General features: G+C 48.2%; 1 protein-coding gene across 2 annotated transcripts in view; it reads left to right on the top strand.

The window, feature by feature from the left end:
- DDRGK1 (DDRGK domain containing 1) overlaps positions 1-4,883 on the top strand; it is a 42,597-nt gene extending 37,714 nt beyond the window's left edge. For both annotated transcript variants that reach the window (XM_069856662.1, XM_069856660.1), the window contains exons 7-9: positions 846-902; positions 2,738-2,786; positions 4,128-4,883. In XM_069856662.1, coding sequence (XP_069712763.1) covers positions 846-902; positions 2,738-2,786; positions 4,128-4,300 — 279 coding nt within the window. In that variant the 3' untranslated portion in view covers positions 4,301-4,883. The remainder of the gene's footprint in view (positions 1-845; positions 903-2,737; positions 2,787-4,127) is intronic.
- The last annotated feature ends 15,392 nt before the right edge of the window (positions 4,884-20,275 follow it).

The following is a 20,275-nucleotide window of genomic DNA, read 5'->3' as shown; positions in this document are numbered from 1 at the left end:
TTGAGGCTGCAGTGAGAATCTCTGTCAAAAGCGAAGCGAAAATTTGCAGTTCCTTCTTCTGCCTTGGCTCCCAGAGATCATTGCACGGCCGGCACAGGAGTGTGCTCGCAGCAGGCTTCCAGCGCTGCCAATTTTAATAAGGTGTTCACTTGCTCAGGAAGATTATTATGGCATTAATACGCGTAACATTAGTAAAACAGACTAAAGCACTTAATGCTGCCAGTCTCGTCTGGATTTTTATGTATACATGTGGTTGCTTTAATAGGTAATTTCATAGAATCATAGAATGATTTGAGCTGGAAGGGACCTTAAAGCTCCTCCAGTTCCACTCCCCTGCCATGGGCGGGGACATGTCCCACTGGACCAGGCTGCTGCAAGCCCCATCCAGCCTGACCTTGAACGCTTCCAGGGATGGGGCAGACACAATTTTTCTGGGCAACCTGTGGCAACTTTGAAGCATCTCTCAAACCAAAAGGGATCATGCTAAAGCATACTGGAAATTAGAAGTAGCAGTTGGGAAACCTGGGTGTCAGGGAGAGTTGAATCGTGGCTCTTTATTGTGCCCGTGCTCATCTGGTGCTCCTAACGCAAGGAAAGGTTCAGGGTGAACACCAGCAAATGTGTCTGAGTCTTCACTTAAGGTGGGTCAGAGCATCCAGTCTTTCCACAGAGCAGACTGGTTTAAGTAAATTAAGGTGTAATTCTTCATCAGACAAAAATGCTTACTAGGAAAGTTAGAATGGCAGATTCTACTTTGTCTGATAAATGCATATTTTATTTGAAAGGCAAAGAAATATGCTGACTCTGATTCATCAGCTACATTTAACTCTTGGTTGTTTCCATAGAAAACAAAGGTAATCCAGCTGGAGGACTTGGCTTCACACTTGGGTTTAAGAACACAGGTAAGTGCTTCTTTTTTGAGTTGCAAATACAAGCAATGAGTTTAAAAGGACAGGAGAGAAAGTGGGTAAATAAGGGTAACGTGTATGCAAGTATCTCAGCATTACTGAAAATGCTTGGATTTTGCTGAAGTTCAGCAAAATTCTTCCTAAAAACGTAACCTTTCATCAAAGTACCATCCAGCCAGTGAAGAATTGTTTCCTTACAAGATTATTTCAGTAAAAAGTGCTCAGCCTGCCTCTTGCACAGCAGCCTCTTGGCTAATAGAGCCTATGGTGTTTGCAGATTGAGTAGTAGAGCACTTTGGGGTACTCGGGAATCAAAAGCAGAGCTAGAAGCAAATTCAGGCACTGCCTGCATAAATGGACAATGTTGTTATGTTTGCAGACAATAAGTTGAGGTGTTTTACTCCAATTGCTTGTGTTTTTGAAACAGTTAAGATTTATAGAATAGAATAGACTCTTTCTCTATAAAGAATAGACTCTTTCTATATAAATTGCTTCCTAGATTCGGTATTAGGAAGAAATGTTTTCCTATGAGGGTGGTGAGGCACTGGAATAGGTTTCACAGAGAAGTTGTGGCTGCCCCCTCCCTGGAGGTGTTCGAGACCAGGCTGGATGGGGCTTTGAGCAACCTGGTCCAGTAGGAGGTGTCCCTGCCCATGGCAGGGGGGTTGAAACTAGATGATTTTCAAGGTCTCTTCCAACTCAAACAATTCTGTGATCATCCGGTTCGACTGCCTGAGCAGTTCACAGCTGACCAAAATTTTAAGAATGTTGTTAAGGGCATTGTCCAAACACCTCTTAAACACTGACAGGCTTGGGGTATTAAACGCCTGTCTAAGACGCCTCTTCTAGTGTTTCACCACGCTAATTTATATCTTCTAGTGCATCACTTAAGCATATTGTCCCTTTTAGCACCATAGAAGCCTGTCAAAATGAGCTCATGGTGTGATATCTGTACTCTCTCCCATCCTTTTTCTGTTCTCTAAACATTTTGTTGTTACACTCGGGCAGTCATGGATTGGTTTATTTTAATTTGAGCACAGTTGACATATTTCTAAGTGACCGGTATTTTCTGCTTCTCTGTAGCTCATCTGGTCTTGCGATGCGCTTCACCGCAGCTGATACTGCTGCAAGTCCAGGCGGCTGTGCCCCTGCCCCTCTCTTAAACCAAACCTTCATTTGAGCACGCACTGAGCTAGTTAAAGGAATTTATCTGGTTGAAATCCAAACTATAATTTGCTTCTGTAATCACATAATTGCAAGAAAGGGAGAGAGACAGAGCTGTGGAAACCAATACTTGGACACTAGCTTCGGGTGTACTGGGACTGCATGCTTGGAGTAACTATAGAGTTAATCCAGCAGTAAATTCAAGAAGTTGTTCTTTGGATTGGTAAATAAGATCGCCTCTTAAATGGAGCAGGAAAAGGATAAATGAAGCTCTAGAATTGAGTTTAGCCTGGTTTTTGGTGAAGTACTTCAGTGTCCTTTATGGAACTTGGTGTTGCATTGGCACTACGCAGCCTTTCCCTGGGAAAGATGTGTAGAACCAGCCCTCTTCCATAAAACTGACCACTAACTTAGCAATTAGCGTCTCGTTTGGGGATGGGGAAATGATTTGAACGCCTCAAAATGTAGGAGCTCACTTCATCCATCCAAGACCAAAGGGCTTACTGCATCTGTCTGAGTGGAAATACTGATGTGTATCCTTAAGAGAGGATTTTAACACTGAGGAATTAAATGTAAGCCTCCATGTGTGATTTATCTGAAGATGTGAAATGTTTTTTACCTTCCCCTTTGACCACTATGTTATTTTTTTTTTCCCTTCTGAACAGGATGCAATTAACAGAATCCAGGACCTGCTGGCAGATGGTACTCTAACAGGTAACAGCCAAAACACAAAGGAGACTGGATTTTAGTGAATAAGTGGACAGAAAGTGCCTTCACTGTGGTAGAGAGACTTCCAGAGCAATTGCTGTTTTAAACTGTAGAGGATTCTAGTAGGAGCTGGATGATCTTTAAGGTCCCTTCCAACCTAAACCATTTGATGGTTCAGTGACTTGCTCAGTCGATATTGTTATTATCCCTGCTTCAGCTGCCCTGAAACTACTGCTTAAAGCTCTAGGAGATGTGATTGCTGCTGTGATGCAATCATGCAGAGGTGGGGGGTGAGTATCCCCAGAAAGTTGAGGAGCCAGCAGAAGGTTCTGCGTGTTGATTGAGCCCTGCTGGAGGCCTTCAGGGCTTGCTGAGCAGCCAGCTGCAAGTCATGTCTTCTGAAATCTGAACTTGGAAGAATCACTTGGATGTTTTGGGGTGATTTTAAAGGTGCTAAAGCCAGGAGTAGGGTACAGCACCCTGTGGATGAAGCAAGCATCTCGGAACACTCCAGGATGCTGTAGCAAGTGAAGTGCTTGTCCCTAGCCATGTACCCACACAATCGGAGCTGGAGTGTAAGCAGAGACTGAACATGTAGATAGCTCCCAGTCCAAACAAGTCTGATTTATTGCTGGGCAGTCCTTTTCTTTCTGAGGATGAAGTAGGGAAGGTGCCATTGTAAACATTTATTGACCTGATACCGTTGTCATGGTTAGGAAACAACTATCTTGGTGGGTACCTGCGGATACCTATTCAAATGACCTAAAAGCACTCTGAGTCAAAGCATAAATATATGTAATATCCTGGCTGTGTCTTTGGCCTAGAAGACGTGCCCGTGAAGTGTGCTCTGCCTCACATTTGATCCTGTAATGCATTAAGAACAGAGGGATCTATTCTTGCTCTTGATGGAGCAACTGAAATATGGAAATTGAGCTTCATTCCCTTTCAGAGGGTAGGTTGGAGTGGTCAACGTGGGCCCCGCAGGGGCTCTGAGTCACCTCCTGGCCCCTTGTGCTGCTCTGCTTTTCTCCAACAGCTGCCTGGGCCCAGAGCATGGTCAAGGAAGCGATGTACCTGACATACCTCCTCCTCCTGCTGGCAGCACACGATGAAAAGAATGTGTCCCTTTGAACAAAATTAGTCTTACCAAGGCTGTTGTCAGAGCTCAAAGACCCAACAGCAGAGAGGAGATAAAAGCCTGGCTGCTAGCACGTTGTTCTGCCTGGCCTAGATATGAAATGCAGCCTCAGCAGCTTGACTGTCCCTTCTAAAAGAAGTGACTGATGTCTGTTGGGAAGTGAGAGGAGCCAAAGTGCTGACTTCACGGTCCTTTCTTTCCCCCTGCAGGTGTGATTGATGACAGAGGAAAGTTCATCTACATCACTCCAGAGGAGATGGCTGCTGTGGCTCGCTATATCAAACAGAGAGGACGAGTCTCCATCGCCGAGCTGGCTCGAGCGAGTAATTCCCTCATCAACCTCGAGCCTGACAGCCGAGCTGTTGCTCCATCCGTGGCGTGAAACTGTGGTGTAAGAAAAATACAGCTGGCAGTTGACCTTGTAATGAATGAGCCACATAGTTTAAAAACAAACAAGAACCCCTCTAGTCTATTTGTGGTACTTGAAGATAGGATGCTCTTTTTAAGCATCAGGTGCAAGACTTGATCAAAGCCTTTGCTTTTTATTCTGTTAGAGCTGGTATAATATAGCACAGTTGTTTGTACAGCAGAGGTTGGCAGAGCACTTTGGGTTAAAACGCTCTCAATCACCGGTACCCCAGGAGTATCAGCAAGTTATACGTGGTTACTCGATGCTGGCAGTCAGTCTCATTTGAGAGAGACTGTACTCAAACTTGTTAACGATTCCAAGATCCCGATGCCTGTATCAAATTCATTTGGTTTTGATTGCATTCCGAATTCCCTGGGCTTGCTCTGCACTTAAAGAGCAGCATAACTTTGTGGCAGTGACAGATACACAGCTCAGATCATTAGGTGTGCAGGGGCAAGGCTTGCAGATTTTGTCTTCTGTATCAACACTGACAGGACAGAGTAAAAAGAAAATATTGCTGGGGTGCCTCTGTTCTTACTGAAATATCTGAAACTCTTGAAATGTGAAGACTTCAAGAGGTTATCTCAGAAAACCTTTGCTATATAAATATGTTTTGCTCTGTTTATATAATGTTAAAAGTTTGCTCGCAGCCAAGCTGCGTTAGTTTTCTGTAGCCAAGAGACAGAAGCAGCTCTAGGGAAAGGCTGACTCGCCTCGTGGGTTGTACAGGGCGAGTCTACTGACACCAGCCAGGTTCTGATGATTCATCCTTTGAAGTAAGAGCCAGCTCAGTGTGTCTGAAGACCTCAGATACCCCTGCCCCATGGCCTTCGTGTTCAGGAAGTTTTGCTTTTTAAGTATGTCCAGGCACTATGAGTCATGCCATTAATGTTACAAGTAAATGACTATTAATATATTAATTGTAGGGGTCAGTAGATCTCCTGCATACGAACATTTATTTTTTTAATACTTAATCGATGCTTTGTTAATTCTTCTTTGTGAAATCAACAAGATTAATTTGGGTACACAGTAATTGGGGAGGGCAGGAGGGGCTGGTTTTGTCTCTGCCAAACTTAGAAAGACCTTGAGTAGCCTAAAAGTTGTGTTACCAGTGAGGTGAGATGAGACAGTAACAAGACAATGGAAGGAAGTATATTTCCTTTTTATTCTCTGCACTACAGCTGAGTGTGATGCCCCGCACGAATGCTGAGGTACAGTGCAGCTCCACAAGTTGATGGGAAAGATCGGTACATCATTACTGTGTTACACTCTAATAACCAGCAGAGAGATTACTTGAGATTTGGAGCTTGTGAAGGCTCTTAATTATTCAAAGTTTGATTTAGCCAAGGTATTTTTGTGCTCTCCTATAGTATTCTTGTAGTAAAATAAACAAGATTGAAAAAGTTGCCAAGATTTGTATTAGAAATATTTTTTCTATGTATTAAAGAAATTTATGAGATAAAGGAGCAGTGCCATAGTTTCCAGTGTGTCAGTCCAGTTCTGTTTGATATCTTTATCAGTGGGGAGCTGGGGAAGGGGCTGGAGAATAACTCTTGAGAGGTGGCTGAGGGACCTGGGGCTGTTTAGCCTGGAGAAAAGGAGGCTGAAGGGAAATCTCATTGCTCTCTGCAGCTCTAAAAGGCTGTAGCAACGTGGATGTTGGTCTCTTCTCCCAAGTAACGAGTGATAGACAAGAGGAAATGACCTCAAGTTGCACCAGGAGAGGTTTAGATCGGATATTAGGAAAAATTTCTTCCTGAGAGGGTAGTGAAGCACTGGAAGAGGCTGCCCAGGGAGGAGTTTGAGTCTCACCATCCCTGGAGGTGTTCAGAAAGCATGTAGCCATGGCACTTTATGACATGGTTTAATAGGCAGGGTGGTGTTGGACTGACATTTGGACTGGATGATCTCAGAGGTCTTTTCCACCCTTAATGTTTCTATGATTCTAAGCTCTGCCCAGGCTCTTCCTGTGGGGATGATTTGTATGCAAATCCCTCATCAAAATTAGCCTGGGGCAAGGACACCTACTGGCTCTGTGCTAGAGGCAGGATCATTTTGGTGCTTTGCTTCCTCCTGCTGCTTTGTCCAATCTACTTTTAAAATTTTTAAAAAGCTAACTTAAAAAAAAAAATCCCTATTTTCTGTCAAACTTTGCCCATACATTATGCAGCATTGATCACTGTATTTTTCCTTTCTGAGCTCTCAGGTACTCTGGTTGTACATGGAAGGAATATTAATAGCAATTACTAGCTCATCTGAGTGACCTTGTCCTAATTTTGCCATTCCACCCGCAGGCAAAGGCCAAAAATATTAGGTTGGAAACCTTGTCTTCCTGTTACACAAGGAGACATCTGATCATGGAAAAAATCTCCAGCTTCTTTTTCAATGAAAATAAAGCCTTATGTGAAGCGTTTATGGGTTATAAAAGAGAAAAAGCAACAAATGTCACAACTTTTCATTTTATTTGTTTGTGATGGGCATCTTAAGAGTTCATCAGTCTCATGGTCTCCAGCTTTTCTCTAGGAACGCATTTGAGGATTTTAGTGTTTGGGTTTTGTTTTAATCGATAGTGTATGTTGATCCTTTCAGGAAAAACTAAATATCCCAAGGTGGCAGTGAATCACAGAGCTGGGCTGGCTCCGTGAAGAATTTCTTCACCGTGAGAGGGGTGAGGCCCTGGCACAGGTTGCTCAGAGAGGCGGTGGCTGCCCCATCCCTGGAGGTGTTCAAGGCCAGGTTGGATGGGGCTTTGAGCAACCTGATGCAGTGGGAGGTGTCCCTGCCCATGGCAGAGGGGTTGGAACTGGATGGGCTTTGAGGTCCCTTCCAACCCAACCCATTCTATGAATGCAGGGATCCCTGCAAAAGAGCTCATATCCAGGGAAGTTTTGTGCCCAAAGCAGTGACCTTAATTCTGTTCGTGCTCTCTGATAAAAAAACCCGAACAGTGAAAGTCAAGTAAAACGAGGGGGGGAATCCGCTTCCTGCCCTGAAGACAAAGGAATTTTTTATGATCTCTCAATACATCTGTATTCATCAAATGTGACATTTTCTGTCCCTGGGGATGAGTCGTTTGTGTCCATTTATGCAGTGAAACAGAGTGGCATCAGCAAAGCTGCTTTCTGGAATCAACAGGGGAGGCTGCATAAAACTCAGCCCCTAAGAAGCGGAGCTCCAGGAAGAGCCAGTTTGGAGACTGATCATTACTTGGAAGCCAGCTGAACTGTGCTCAGGGCTGCTCAGATGAGGACCTGGCCCAGAAACCTCATCAGATGCCGTGATAATTCGGTCTCCCGAGCATGTGTCTTCTTCAAGTCAATGGGATTTGCTGGGCAGCTGTGAGATTCAAGAATGAAGTTATGACGTACACATTGGTCCTATGAATGAGCAGAGCTGTCCTCACCACAGGTGGGTCTCGTACGGGTCCTAGAAGGCAGCATTCACACCTCGGTCGCTGCCCAGGGAGGGGGTTGAGTCACCTTCCCTGGAGGTGTTCAAGGCACGGGTGGATGAGGTGCTAAGGGACATGGTTTAGTGTTTGATAGGAATGGTTGGACTTGATGATCCGGTGGGTCTTTTCCAACCTGGTTATTCTATGATTCTATGATTTCTTCACCATTTATGCTGCATTTCGCTTTCCTTCCAGCACCTTCGCTGGCAGCTCATGGTGGCTTCAGGAGTCAGAATCATTAGGTTGGAAAGGACCCACTGGATCATCGAGTCCAACCATTCCCATCAATCACTAAACCAAGTTCCTCAGCACCTCATCCACCTGTCTTTTAAACCCCTCCAGGGAAGGTGACTCAACCACCTCCCTGGGCAGCCTGTTCCAGTGCCCAAAATCATCCAACTCCTCCAGCATCCACCGAGCAGCAGGTGGATGATCAGAAGATCATCAGAAGAAGATCTTAAGGATATGGTTTAGTAATGGACAGGTATGGTTGGACTCAATGATCTCCAAGGTCTTTTCCAACCAAACAATTCCATGATTCTATGATGCAGATCCAGGTGTCAGACTCTCTCTGCTGCATGGCTTCCTATGGATAAGAGTTTTCTCCCAACCTTTCAAAGGCTGGACCCACATGGGCCCGTACCCTGCTCTTCTGGTGCATCCTATGGAGACAGATGGACAACTGAATTGCGCTGAGGACGGTGTCCAACCCCTCCCTCTGGGCTGTGGACACACAGCTCAGCTGCATCTTGTGCTCCCAGCCAGCTGATGTTCAGGTGGACAATCTGTCCTTGATGCTTGTCCTAATGTAAAGGCTGGATACAGAGGTGGCAGGCAAGATGCAAGACTGCCTGCTCGGGAGACCAGAGAATGGACACAGCAGGACTTCTAACAGCCATAACCCAATCTTAGGGCATCTTCGCCACAGCAACATACCCAGCTAGTAAGATTCATCTCTAAAAACCCCATTCCTACACAGACCTGCACTGTGGGACACAGTTGGAGGCAGCAGAGAGGCACAATTCCCATTGGTCTTTCTGTCAGACCGTTTTAGTGCCATGATATTTAGTTAAGATGACCTAAAAGCAGGATCAAAATGGTCACAGAGAGGACCACACTGTATACTCAGAGGCAAATTGGACATAGAAGGATGTTGAGGCTCTGGAGCGAGTCCAGAGAAGAGCAACGAAGCTGGTGAGGGGGCTGGGGAACAGGCCTTATGAGGAACGGCTGAGAGAGCTGGGGGTGTTTAGCCTGGAGAAGAGGAGGCTGAGGGGAGACCTCATTGCTCTCTCCAACTACCTGAAAGGAGGTTGTGGAGAGGAGGGAGCTGGGCTTTTCTCCCAAGGGACAGGGGACAGGACAAGAGGGAATGGCCTCAAGCTCCACCAGGGGAGGTTTTGGCTGAACGTTAGGAAAAAATTTTTCACAGAAAGGGTCATTGGTCCCTGTCCAAGGCTGCCCAGGGAGGGGGTTGAGTCCCCTTCCCTGGAGGGGTTTAAGGGACGGGTGGACGAGGTGCTGAGGGACATTGTTTAGTGTTTGATAGGAATGGTTGGACTCGATGATCCAGTGTGTCTCTTCCAACCTGGTGATTCTGTGATTCTGTGCCTGGCATCTCACCCTGGTCAGGTGGATCCAGGGTCACCGTAGATAATAGATTCCTGGTGTGTCTCAAAGGAAAATTCCTGCCAACATCTAATTAAGGTCAGGGGACAGAACAGAGCGACGGCCTCATTTCAGCCCGGCAAGGGAATCTGGAGTCAGGAGCACGGATACCGCAGTCACATTTGCACTGCACGACAAGGGTGTCCTGGTTGTGCTGGTACCTTTGGAGAGTCTCCCACACAAGAGGAGCTGGGTGATGTTTATGTGACTTATTTTCTTCCTCTGTTCTCCTGCTAGGAAGATAAGATAATCCTTGGGGCTGTCTTGTGTGAGCTTCTCACATTTTGCATGAGGATGCAGGATTCGGGTGGTGGAGCGAGAACGGCAGGACTTGTGGAGGGAAGACTCTGAGCAAGGAGGAAGGTTGTGGTGGGGCAAGCCCTGCAGAAGGGACTGAAGGAGCTGCTGCTGAAGCTGAAGCTTAGCTGGCAGCATGGGTGATCCAAGCATCTCTCATCTGCTCCAGTGCAGAGACAACCCCACGGTGGGACGAGGACATCCCAAGGGGGTATAGCAGGTCCTGAGAACATCATTCTGTGGGGGATGGCAACCCAGCAGAGAGTCAGGTTTCTCCCAATTAAAGTGATTTAATACCTCATTGATTTGGGCTGGTTTGGCTACAGGAAACCAGGCCGGGTGTCCCATCAGGTGCCCCACAGTGTAACCCACCTTGGGTCCCTGCCATTGAATAGTCCATCCCGTGGCTCACCTTGCCTTCACTATCCACCCATAACCAGAGGTTTCCATCTGGATGGAAGCAGCCGCTCGGCCCTGCAGGCTGAGGCTTGTGAGAAAGATGAAAGTAGATTGCAATCTGTAGAAAAGATACAGCTCTTGGTCATAACTCTGAGAAATAACCACAGAGACTTTATAGCAGCCTCCTAGGACCTGAAGGGGCTCCAGGAAAGCTGGGGAGGGACTTTTTACAAGGACCTGGAGTGACAGGATGATGGGGGGATTGGCTTTAAAATGGAAGGGGGAAGATTTAGATTAGACATTAGGAAGAAATTTTTCACTGTGAGGGTGATGAGGCACTGGCAGAGGCTTTCCAGGGAAGCTGTGGCTGCCCCATCCCTGGAGTTGTCCAAGGCCAGGTTGGATGAGGCTTTGAGTAACCTGATGCGGTGGGAGGTGTCCCTGCCCATGCCAGGGGTTTGGAACTGGATCATCTTTAAGGTCCCTACAACCCCACCATTCTCTGATTCTCAATCCTTGAGTTGACCTCACCAGCCCTTCAGGCTCCTTCCGGAGAGCCCAGTCCAGCAGAAGACATGCCCAGTGCTTCCCAGGGTGAAGGTAATCAAGGACAAACCTGAGGCCAAAATACTATTTGGGCATGACTCAGGGTCACAACCATTTGCATTGTTAATGATTTATTCAGCAGTCTCTGCTTTTGGGTGATGCTCTGCATCTTCTGGCCATGAGAGGTGGCAACAGGTGAGTGTTGCTGGTCCAAATGGCACGATACCAATGTAATGGCACCTTGGCTTGGATCAGACACGGTGTGACCAGCAGGTCCAGGGAGGTTCTTCTCCCTCTGGACTCGGCACTGGTGAGACCGCTCCTCAAATCCTGGGGTCAGTTCTGGGCCCCTCACCACAAGAAGGATGTTGAGGCTCTGGAGCGAGTCCAGAGAAGAGCAACAAAGCTGGTGAGGGGGCTGGAGAACAAGAGGAGCAGCTGAGAGAGCTGGGGGTGTTTAGCCTGGAGAAGAAGCTGAGGGGAGACCTTATTGCTCTCTCCAACTACCTGAAAGGAGGTTGTGGAGAGGAGGGAGCTGGGCTCTTCTTCCAAGTGACAGGGGACAGGACAAGAGGGAATGGCCTCAAGCTCCACCAGGGGAGGTTCAGGCTGGACATTAAGAAAAAATATTTCACAGAAAGGGTCTTTGGGCACTGGCAGAGGCTGCCCAGGGAGGGGGTTGAGTCACCTTCCCTGGAGGGGTTTAAGGCACGGGTGGACGAGGTGCTGAGGGACATGGGTTAGTGATTGATGGGAATGGTTGGACCCAATGATCTGGTGGGTCTCTTCCAACCTGGTGATTCTGTGATTCTATGTCTGGATTTCATCGAATCATAGAATAGAATCATAGAATGGGTTGGGTTGGAAGGGACCTGAAAGACCATCCAGTTCCAGCCCCCTGCCATGGGCAGGGACACCTCCCACTGGATCAGGCTGTCCAAGCCCCATCCAACCTGGCCTTGAACACCTCCAGGGATGGGGCAGCAGCTCCATCTCCTTTTGGAGCATCGGCCTGGAGCATCTCCCCAGCTGCCTGTGCTCCTCCTAAATCTCCCACGCGATCCGGGTCTCCTCCAGGAGATGGCAGCAGCCGCTCTCGCATCTCCCCCACCCTTCCCCAGGGCAGCATTTCTGTGGCAGCGGGAGCGAAGCATCCCCCAGAGCTTGGAGGGCGACCACGAGGTTAGGGGAAGCCACTGCTTCCCAGCAAACAGCTTCCCTGGGCTGGGGAAAGGGGGAAAGAAGCTGCCAGCTGCTTTGCTGCCTGCCCAGCATCGCAATGAAATAATTCACAGAATCATAGAATGGGTTGGGTTGGAAGGGACATTAAAGCCCATCCAGTTCTAACACCTCCCACAGGATCAGGCTGCTCAAAGCCCCATCCAACCTGGCCTCGAACACCTCCAGGGATGGGGCAGCCACAACTTCTCTGGGCAACGTGTGCCACGGCGTCACCACCCTCATTGTGAAGAAATTCCTCCTTATATCTAGTCTAAATCTGCCCCTCTCCAATTTATAGCCATTCCCCCTCATCCTATCACTCCATGTCCTTGTAAAAAGTCACTCCCCAGCTTTCTTGTACACCCCATTCAAGTACTGGAAGGTCACTATAAGGTCTCCTTGGAGCCTTCTCTTCTCCAGGCTGAACAACCCCAACTCTCTCAGCCTGTCCTCACAGCAGAGATGCTCCAGCCCCCTCATCACCTCCATGGCCTCCTCTGGACCATTCCAACAGTTCCATCTCCTTCTTATGTTGAGGATTCCCGAACTGGACGTCCAGGGGACTGCAGTCGAATTAGCCAAGGTTACTGAGTTTTCTTCTACTTATTTTAGCAGGAGAGAAAAGCTACTGCAAAACTTGCACAGCTATGGAGGCATCGAGGAAGGAAAATTGCAGCATTGACAGAGAAATCATAGAATCACCAGGTTGGAAAAGACCCATCGAATCATCTAGTCCAATGTTCACAGCAGCATCAACTGAGTCCCTGTCACTGGCAGGGAGCAGCTAGAGCAGCAGGGAAACATTTGTGAGCTTAGATCCCTTCCTGCTGCTCAGAAACAGTTGATCTTTGGTGTTTAGAAAGCTGGCTGCTCCCTCTCGGCTCCCTGCTTTCCAGTGCGCTCCCACCCAAACTAAGCTGCTTAGCACGTGTGATGTAATCCATCTCCAGGCTTGTGGCAGGAGCAGCAGTGGGAGCTCATTAGCATGCGCTAATATGCATGTTAACAAAATCTAACTCCTACAGCAGGAAAATCATTACGGTTGTTGCCGTTGATTTGCACACTGAATTTGTCACAATTAGGCACCGTGTAACATTGAGTGACCGCTGGGGACCTGTCCCTCCGTCTGTGGCTGATGCTGCTCACGCAGAGAGCGAGTTACGGGTAAGTCACGCAGCGGAGCTCCTGAAACCCAGCTCAGACCTGCTCTGAAAGGCTACGAAGAAGGGGGTTTTGGCATAAACGTGTCATCAATCCTAGGAGTCGAGGCATGGCTCAAAGAGTCCTTCACGGAGAGCAGGGAAAGTGTTTGGAGAGGGATTTGTAGTAAGGTTTCAAGGCTGCTTTTGCTGTCTTAATACTTTCCATTTGGCCACTCAATCTGGTGGTCCCAAAACTCCTGCTCAAAAGTTAGCTGGTCCCCTCAGAATTGGTGAGGATGAGTGTCACCGTGTAACCCCAGCCCGGTCCAATTTGGCAGTTAAAACTGAGTGGTTGGACTCCAATTTCCTTCCTCCCTCCCACCCCCAGGGAAATTAAAGGAAAAGGCTTGTGGGTTGGAAACTAAAAGCAAAGCAGCTTTCATGAAATAATAATGAAGAAAGTACTATTGATAGGAAAATAATAACATGCATACACACATATAAATAGTGCCCCCACCCCATCCCTCGATAACTCCACATCACGAGAGATGCTGCAGAGCAGACACGAGGGAAGGGTCCGAAGTTAGGAGGGAGCTGGGCTCGGGAACTGGATTCAGGAACACACAGGTCCAGGATCAGGGGCAAACAGACAGATGAGATCCTCACTGGATGTTGGCCATCAAAGAAGAGAGCAAGACCCTCTCAATCTTTCAGTTTTATCCTGAGCGTGACGCCTATGGGATGGAATCCTCTGTTGGTCAGTTTGGGGTCACCTGTCCTGTCTGCCCCTCCTGCAGGTAAGTCCTTTTTTTAGGTTGCACCTTGACTTAGGGCTCCACCAGCTCGAGGGTGGCCTTGGTTTCTGTAGGAATAAATATGAGCCTTGGCCTTTCTGCATCCCAGTGCCCTGTGTGATCACTGCTAGAGACAAACCCTGTCTGAAAAACATGCAGTTAACTTCCAGAAAATGAGGTTACTTTGACGAGACTGAGCTGAAATCAGAAACTGATTCTACTTTAGCTCAAACCACAACACGAAGCCAGCAATCACAACTTGTTCTCTGTTGTTTGCAGACTCCCATGCTGGACCCTGGAGGTGGGCTTGTCCTTGTCCTTCCAACAAACAACGAGGGTGGTGAAACACTGGCACGGGTTGCCCAGGGAAGTAGTGGAGACCCCATTCCTGGAAACATTTAAGGTCAGGTTGGATGGGGCTCTGAGCAACCTGATGTGGTTAAAGATATCCCTGCTTCTGCAAGGGGAGTGGACTGGATGACCCATAAAGGTCCCTTCCAACCCAAAGTATTTGCAGGAGCAGAGCTGGTCCAGTCCCAGGGCTGCTCTCCAGCTGCTAGATCATTCCCTTTGGTACCAGAGCTCCAGCAAGAGGTGCTGACAGTGCTGTTGTCACCCCACGAGGACCTGACAGAGCATAACCAGGCATTTCACATGTGTTGTTCCAGCCCTGACTCTGGCTGAGGAACTGCTGTTGTTTCGAGTCCCAGCTATGGTCTGACGCAGCAGATAGAGCTCTGTAGAAAAACACCGACCACACGAGCATGTCTCATCTCAGAGACCTCATGAAACGGCAGGCACTTGGCATAGACCAGGTCTCCTGGCCTGTTTGATCATTCCTCAGACATGCTGCATCTCTTTGTTCTTCTTTCCTTCCTCATTTTCCCCGCTGTAATTATTTGCCTCGCTGGCAGGAGGGATTCACATTGAATTAGCACAAGTTTATTCACATATGCAGTCCTAGAGAATGGCCACTTAGCAGCATACCAAGATGTTTGGGGTAAATATAAAGCTAGAATACAAAGTAAACTGCTTATGCAGACAGCAGAAAGCACGAGCGATGTTTGCAAAATACGTTGATATCCTCTGCCAGAAGGTTGCTTGTGGGAGGAAAAGTAATAGTCCTTGCAGCTGTCCAAAGCAGCATAAGAAATGGCACGTGGTGGAGCTTCGTTTCTAAGCTCTGAGAAGCTGCATGAACAATCTCCAGGTCAGATCAGTTGCCTCTGAGGAACGAGATCCTGCTCTTGAAACCCAGGCACTTCTTCATCCAAGAGATAACCCCCGCCTTTCAGAGAGGAGAGAGCCTTGGACATTGGAAGTGTCTCTGAAGTGTCAGAATCGTTAAAGTTGGAAAAAACCTCTAAGATCATCCAGTCCAACCATCAACACAACACCAGTGTGTCTACTAAGCCATGTCCCAAAGTGTCACATCTACAAGTTTTTGGATCACCTCCAGTGATGGAGACTCCACCACTGCCCTGGGAAGCCTCTTCCAAGGATTCGCCACTCTATCAGAAAATAAAAGTTTCCTAATATCCAAACTAAATCTTGCTTGGCTACTTCCTCTGGTCCTATCTCTTGTTACTTGGTTGAAAAGACCATCACCCACCTCACTACAACCTCCTTTTAGGCAGTTGTAGAGAGCAATAAGGTCTTCCCTCTGCCTCCTCTTCCATAGGCTAAACAATCCCAGTTCCCTCAACTGCTCCTCATAAGACTTGTGCTCCAGACCCTACACCAGCCTCATTGCCCTCCTCTGGACATGAGCTGTCCGGGCTGTTTTCTCAGCCTGTCGCGTCTCCTCTTTGTGTGAAAGAGCAGAAAAAGAAAAATCCCAATATTGAAACACACACCTAAAAATCTCATCAAGTACTATAATGAGAATGTGGTGGGCCACACCACAATTCACATACCAATGGACCATCTACAGCAAAGACCAAGGGCTCCCTCCCTTGTAGACTATAGGAACTAGGATTCACCACCAGCCTCCGCTTCTCAAACCTTCCTTCCAAGTCCAGACCTTGGTCTAGTCCAGCCACTTATCTTGGACATAGCAGAAATATACAGCCAAGGCAGTTAGACCTTCTCCAGAGGATTTTACTCGTGCAAGGAGTCCTTTCACTCTCCCAAGCAGTAGGCAGTTATCTACAGCTCAATGGGGAACATCAGATCTTTAGCTTGAAGGCATCTGTACTGAACCCAGGCCATAAGAAAGGAGCACAAAGAGTTTTCCTTCCTCTGAAGGACTTAACACTGACCTTGATCCCTCCTCTCCAACCCTGTGTTGAAGCCAGCATGTTCTTAAGGTGCATTTGCACCTTACATGAGGGAAAAAACCTATGCTAGGGGAGATTGTTGAACTGGACTCTCATGGCTCTTTCCTCTCCTGAAAGCTCATCGCTTTAATTAGAAACTATTATTTAACATACAGAGGACGAGGACCCTGAAAAAAATGATGGCTTGTCAGGATGGGAATGATTTGGGCCACCACAAAGTCTAAGGGGTCCCTCAGGTAGAGGAGGGATCCTTCAGCGTCTCTGGCAGCAGGTCAAGGTAAGATGCTGAAAGAGGCCAAGGCAGGAGGAGGATCTCAGAAGAAGTCAGGCACAGTCAAAACAAAGGCTCTGCTGGAGTCTGGAATTATCTCTGCTTAGCTCCTCCTCCCTCTTCACCTTCCCAGGAGAGCGTCTGGGTTCTTCAGCAGCTAGGAAAACATTTTGGCCCAGATTCAGGCAGCCTATTAAGAGCCGCAGTCCCAGTGGAAGCTGGAGGCTCTTTGAGGCTGCACGGACCAGCGAGCCAGAGCTGGCGCTGGGGAAAGGCCATGTGGTCCCACCAGGTCCTGGGAAGCAACGGGGTCTTCCCGGCTCGAAAGACGCCGTTAGCGCATCTCCCCGTGCCCACCCGACTCCGTTTGCCCAGCCCTGCCGGCTGCTGTCACACAATCTCCTTAGGTCTGCAGGAGACGTGAGCTCACTTGCTGAGATTAGCCAAACAAAACAAGCTGTGTAAGACTATTCCCAGCTTCGCTTTGACATTTGCCAGAAGAGATTTCCAGCACGAGAGCTGCCGTCTCCCCGCTGCCCCGCGAAACGCAGATCCAGGGCAATGCAGCATCCCCATCCCCTCTGGACCCCTGGCCCAGGAGGCATCTCCACCTGCATCCCTCCATCAGTGACACCTGAACCGGTTGTCATAGAAACCGGTGGTCTGCCTGTCTCCCCGTGTCCTGCTTGCCAGGGTCTGATGCTCTGCTCCCTCCTGCAGCGACTCTTTGCAGTCTGAGGGACTCGGGGCGGCTGTGGTTCCCCAGCGCGTCTGGGAACGGAGCAGCCCACGTGGCCAGGAGCGAGTTCCCGGCTGGCGATGCTGCTATAATAAACGGGGAAGCGAGGGCAGAGTGGGGTCACGGCGAACCCCCCGAGCATCGCACCGCTCGCAGGTTGCTCTCGCCCAAGTGAACTGCAGCAGTTTCCCAGCTCTGCCCAATGGAGACGGGCTTGTTCGCACCTGCACATTTTGGAAGTCAGCAGGGCCATGAATGAACAGAGCCAGCTGCAACATCTGCTGAATACTGCAGGGAAGCCTTTCATTCAAAATAACCCAGAGCCCATCCCCCTACTCCCTCTAAATATCAAAATATGTAGGTTTTCCTTAAGAAAGCTGCAGAGGGTATTGACTACAATTAATTGTGGTTGATGGGAATGGTTGGACTTGATGATCCTGTGGGTCTTTTCCAACCGAGTGATTCTGTGATTCTGTGATTCTGTGATTCTGTGAATTCCAGGATGGGTTGATGCTATTGGACAAACCCCCATAGCCTCACTTTTCCTTTCTGACAACAATTTTGGTTTTCGTTCTCAGTTGCTTTTTCTGGGAAACCTCGTTCTGTAATGATCATAACCGAGAAGATGAGGCCAAGGCGCCTGTTGGAAGACAGCAACTGCTCATCACTCGGTGCCTCAGCTTCTCCCCCTCATCCCTCACCCACCCGGCTGTGCTCAGGGCACCCAACCCTATGGCTGAGCAGCAACATTGTGGAGAGAAAACCTGGTATCCTTAGGGAAGTGGGCTAAAAATAACCAAACCCAAACCCTTGTCTGTGTTCAGCCCCTAAACAAGCCCTGAAAAATCTCATTCTTTGATTTGTGGCATGGAATTAGGTCCAGCAACACCCAGGACATGAAGAAATTAGCTCCTTGACCCCATCCTGACTGCAGTGAGATGGATGGGATGGGATGGGATGGGATGGGATGGGATGGGATGGGATGGGATGGGATGGGATGGGATGGGAAGAAAAGTTGAGTGAGGCTTCACATGGAAATGAAGCCAGGAGAAACGCCAAGCATCCCAGCAGATGTGATGATCCATTCATAGTGCTACCTAGGTTCAGCCACGCTGCCCAGGGTGGATTTGGCCCCGCTGGCAAAGAGGGATGGGGACTTCTACCTCCACCCTCCATTCCTCCACGGACTATTAACCAGCCAAGTGTTTTCTCCCAAACATGAGTGCTAATCAGACAGCATGTTGTGTTTAATTAGGACTCGTGACAGGCTGTATCAGCCTCCCCCCACCCCGCTCCCCAGCAGGAGGATGATTTCATCTGAGGCCAGGTGTGAGCAGATGGGTGCCAGCTCCATACGTGTGCAGCCAAGCTGCTCTTAGCATTAATAAAATCCCTCCTCAACAGGCTCCAGGAAGGATAAAACCAGCCATAGGACCACACGCTCCTCAACCCACCTGCTTGGGTCCTCTCCTCCGTTTCCTCTCACCACCCCAGAGCAGGTTGCCACTACTTAACTCACTCCTCTGGGGTTGTTTTTTTTGGAGGATAAGTCTGTGTTCCACCAAGCAGGACCTGATTCCCACTTGTGATCCAGGAAGCAAGAGGCAGGAGGCATTTGACTTATCCTCACCAGGCACTGAGGCCAAGAACACGAATCGGAGCATCCAAAAGGTCATGACAAACTTCCACGTGGAAATGGGATCTGGTAACAAAGCAGCAAAAGGGAGCGAGGAACAAGACCGGATTTCACAGAACACTCCAAAGCAGCTGGTGGTTTAGAACTGAAACAATTTGGATGTCTTGAAGAGGCCTGGGATGCTAAAAAGAACATTAACATGAGCAAGGGGTAGAAGTCGGGCAGCATTATATGACAAGGCAAGAGCTTCCACTGAAGGCAAAGTGGCCACCTTGAGAATATAATTAGCCCAGCAGGTCTTTCAGCATCATTAAAGGATTATTGTCCTATTCTTTCATTCGTCCCATTGTTAAGGGACAATTTGTTCTGCAGGTTCATGGTCAGTCAAGGCTCTCCCTGACTTCCTGAGCACAACTGGAAGCAGATGTTGCTGGGGAGGTGGGTTAGGTGGTCAAAGGTGTCCTCTCTTCCATAGAGACCGTCAGGAATAACGAGATGTCTTACGAAGCTTTAGGACACAAACCTCCCTGTTTAGCTGGATAAATGGAAATCTTTCTTTCATGGCTTTTGAAGCTGGACTGAATCTTTTCTTCATGGCCTCTTTCATGTCTGAAAGAGACTTTTTGGCTCTGCTTCAATGAAAAGCTGAAACTCTATGTGGAAAGCAAACATCTCCTCCCAAGGATTTATTTTTTTTCTTCTTGTGGAGCAAACTCCATCACTTTCCATCAAAGCTGTTTTTCCAGATTTTTCAGTACCCACTGGTTATGTCTCTGCCCTACTCCAGAACCGGGGAAACTGAGGCACGGAGCAAAGCGCATCAGGATCTGACAAATGTTTCATTGATGTCGGGGAGAGACCTTCCCAGGACAACATGCCCTGTGCTGACACAGCCCTGAAGGGGTCATTAAGGTAACTTCTTATATCTAGAACATTGCAATTCTATCCTCATGGCCCTACAGGCTCTCTACTGACCATGGTTTAGTATTTGACAGGAACGGTTGGACTCGATGATCCGGTGGATCTTTTCCAACCTGGTGATTCTATGATTCTATGAGTCTATGTCTCTGCTCTCCACCTCCTATAAAAGGTGCTGCCTGCTTGATTTCTTGATGCCAAACCTCCTGGAGTTGTGTTTCCCTTTTAGGAAGGAAGATTCCTGGGCCAGAGGGCAAAAAATACATGCACTTCAGCTCTTATTTCATAAAATCATAAAATACTTCGGGTTGGAAGGGACAGTTATAGCCCACCCAGACCAACCCAGAAGGAACATCTTTAACCAGATCAGTTTGCTCAGAGCCCCATCCAACCTGACCTTGAATCTTTCCAGGGATGGAGCCTCCACTACCTCCCTGGGCAACCTGTACAGGTGTTTCACCTCCCTCAGTGTTTCACCACCATTATATCCAATCTCTTATCGCTTCTCTTCAGACTCAACCACTCTCTGAATGAAAGGCAAGGCTTGCAGCCCAGGGGGGGCCTGTCACAAGGCACTCAGAAATGTT

The sequence above is a fragment of the Phaenicophaeus curvirostris genome, chromosome 4 (assembly GCF_032191515.1).
Source record: "Phaenicophaeus curvirostris isolate KB17595 chromosome 4, BPBGC_Pcur_1.0, whole genome shotgun sequence".
Taxonomy (NCBI): domain Eukaryota; kingdom Metazoa; phylum Chordata; class Aves; order Cuculiformes; family Cuculidae; genus Phaenicophaeus; species Phaenicophaeus curvirostris.
The sequence above is the reverse complement of the archived record's forward strand: the minus strand, read 5'-3'. Positions and strand labels throughout refer to the sequence as shown.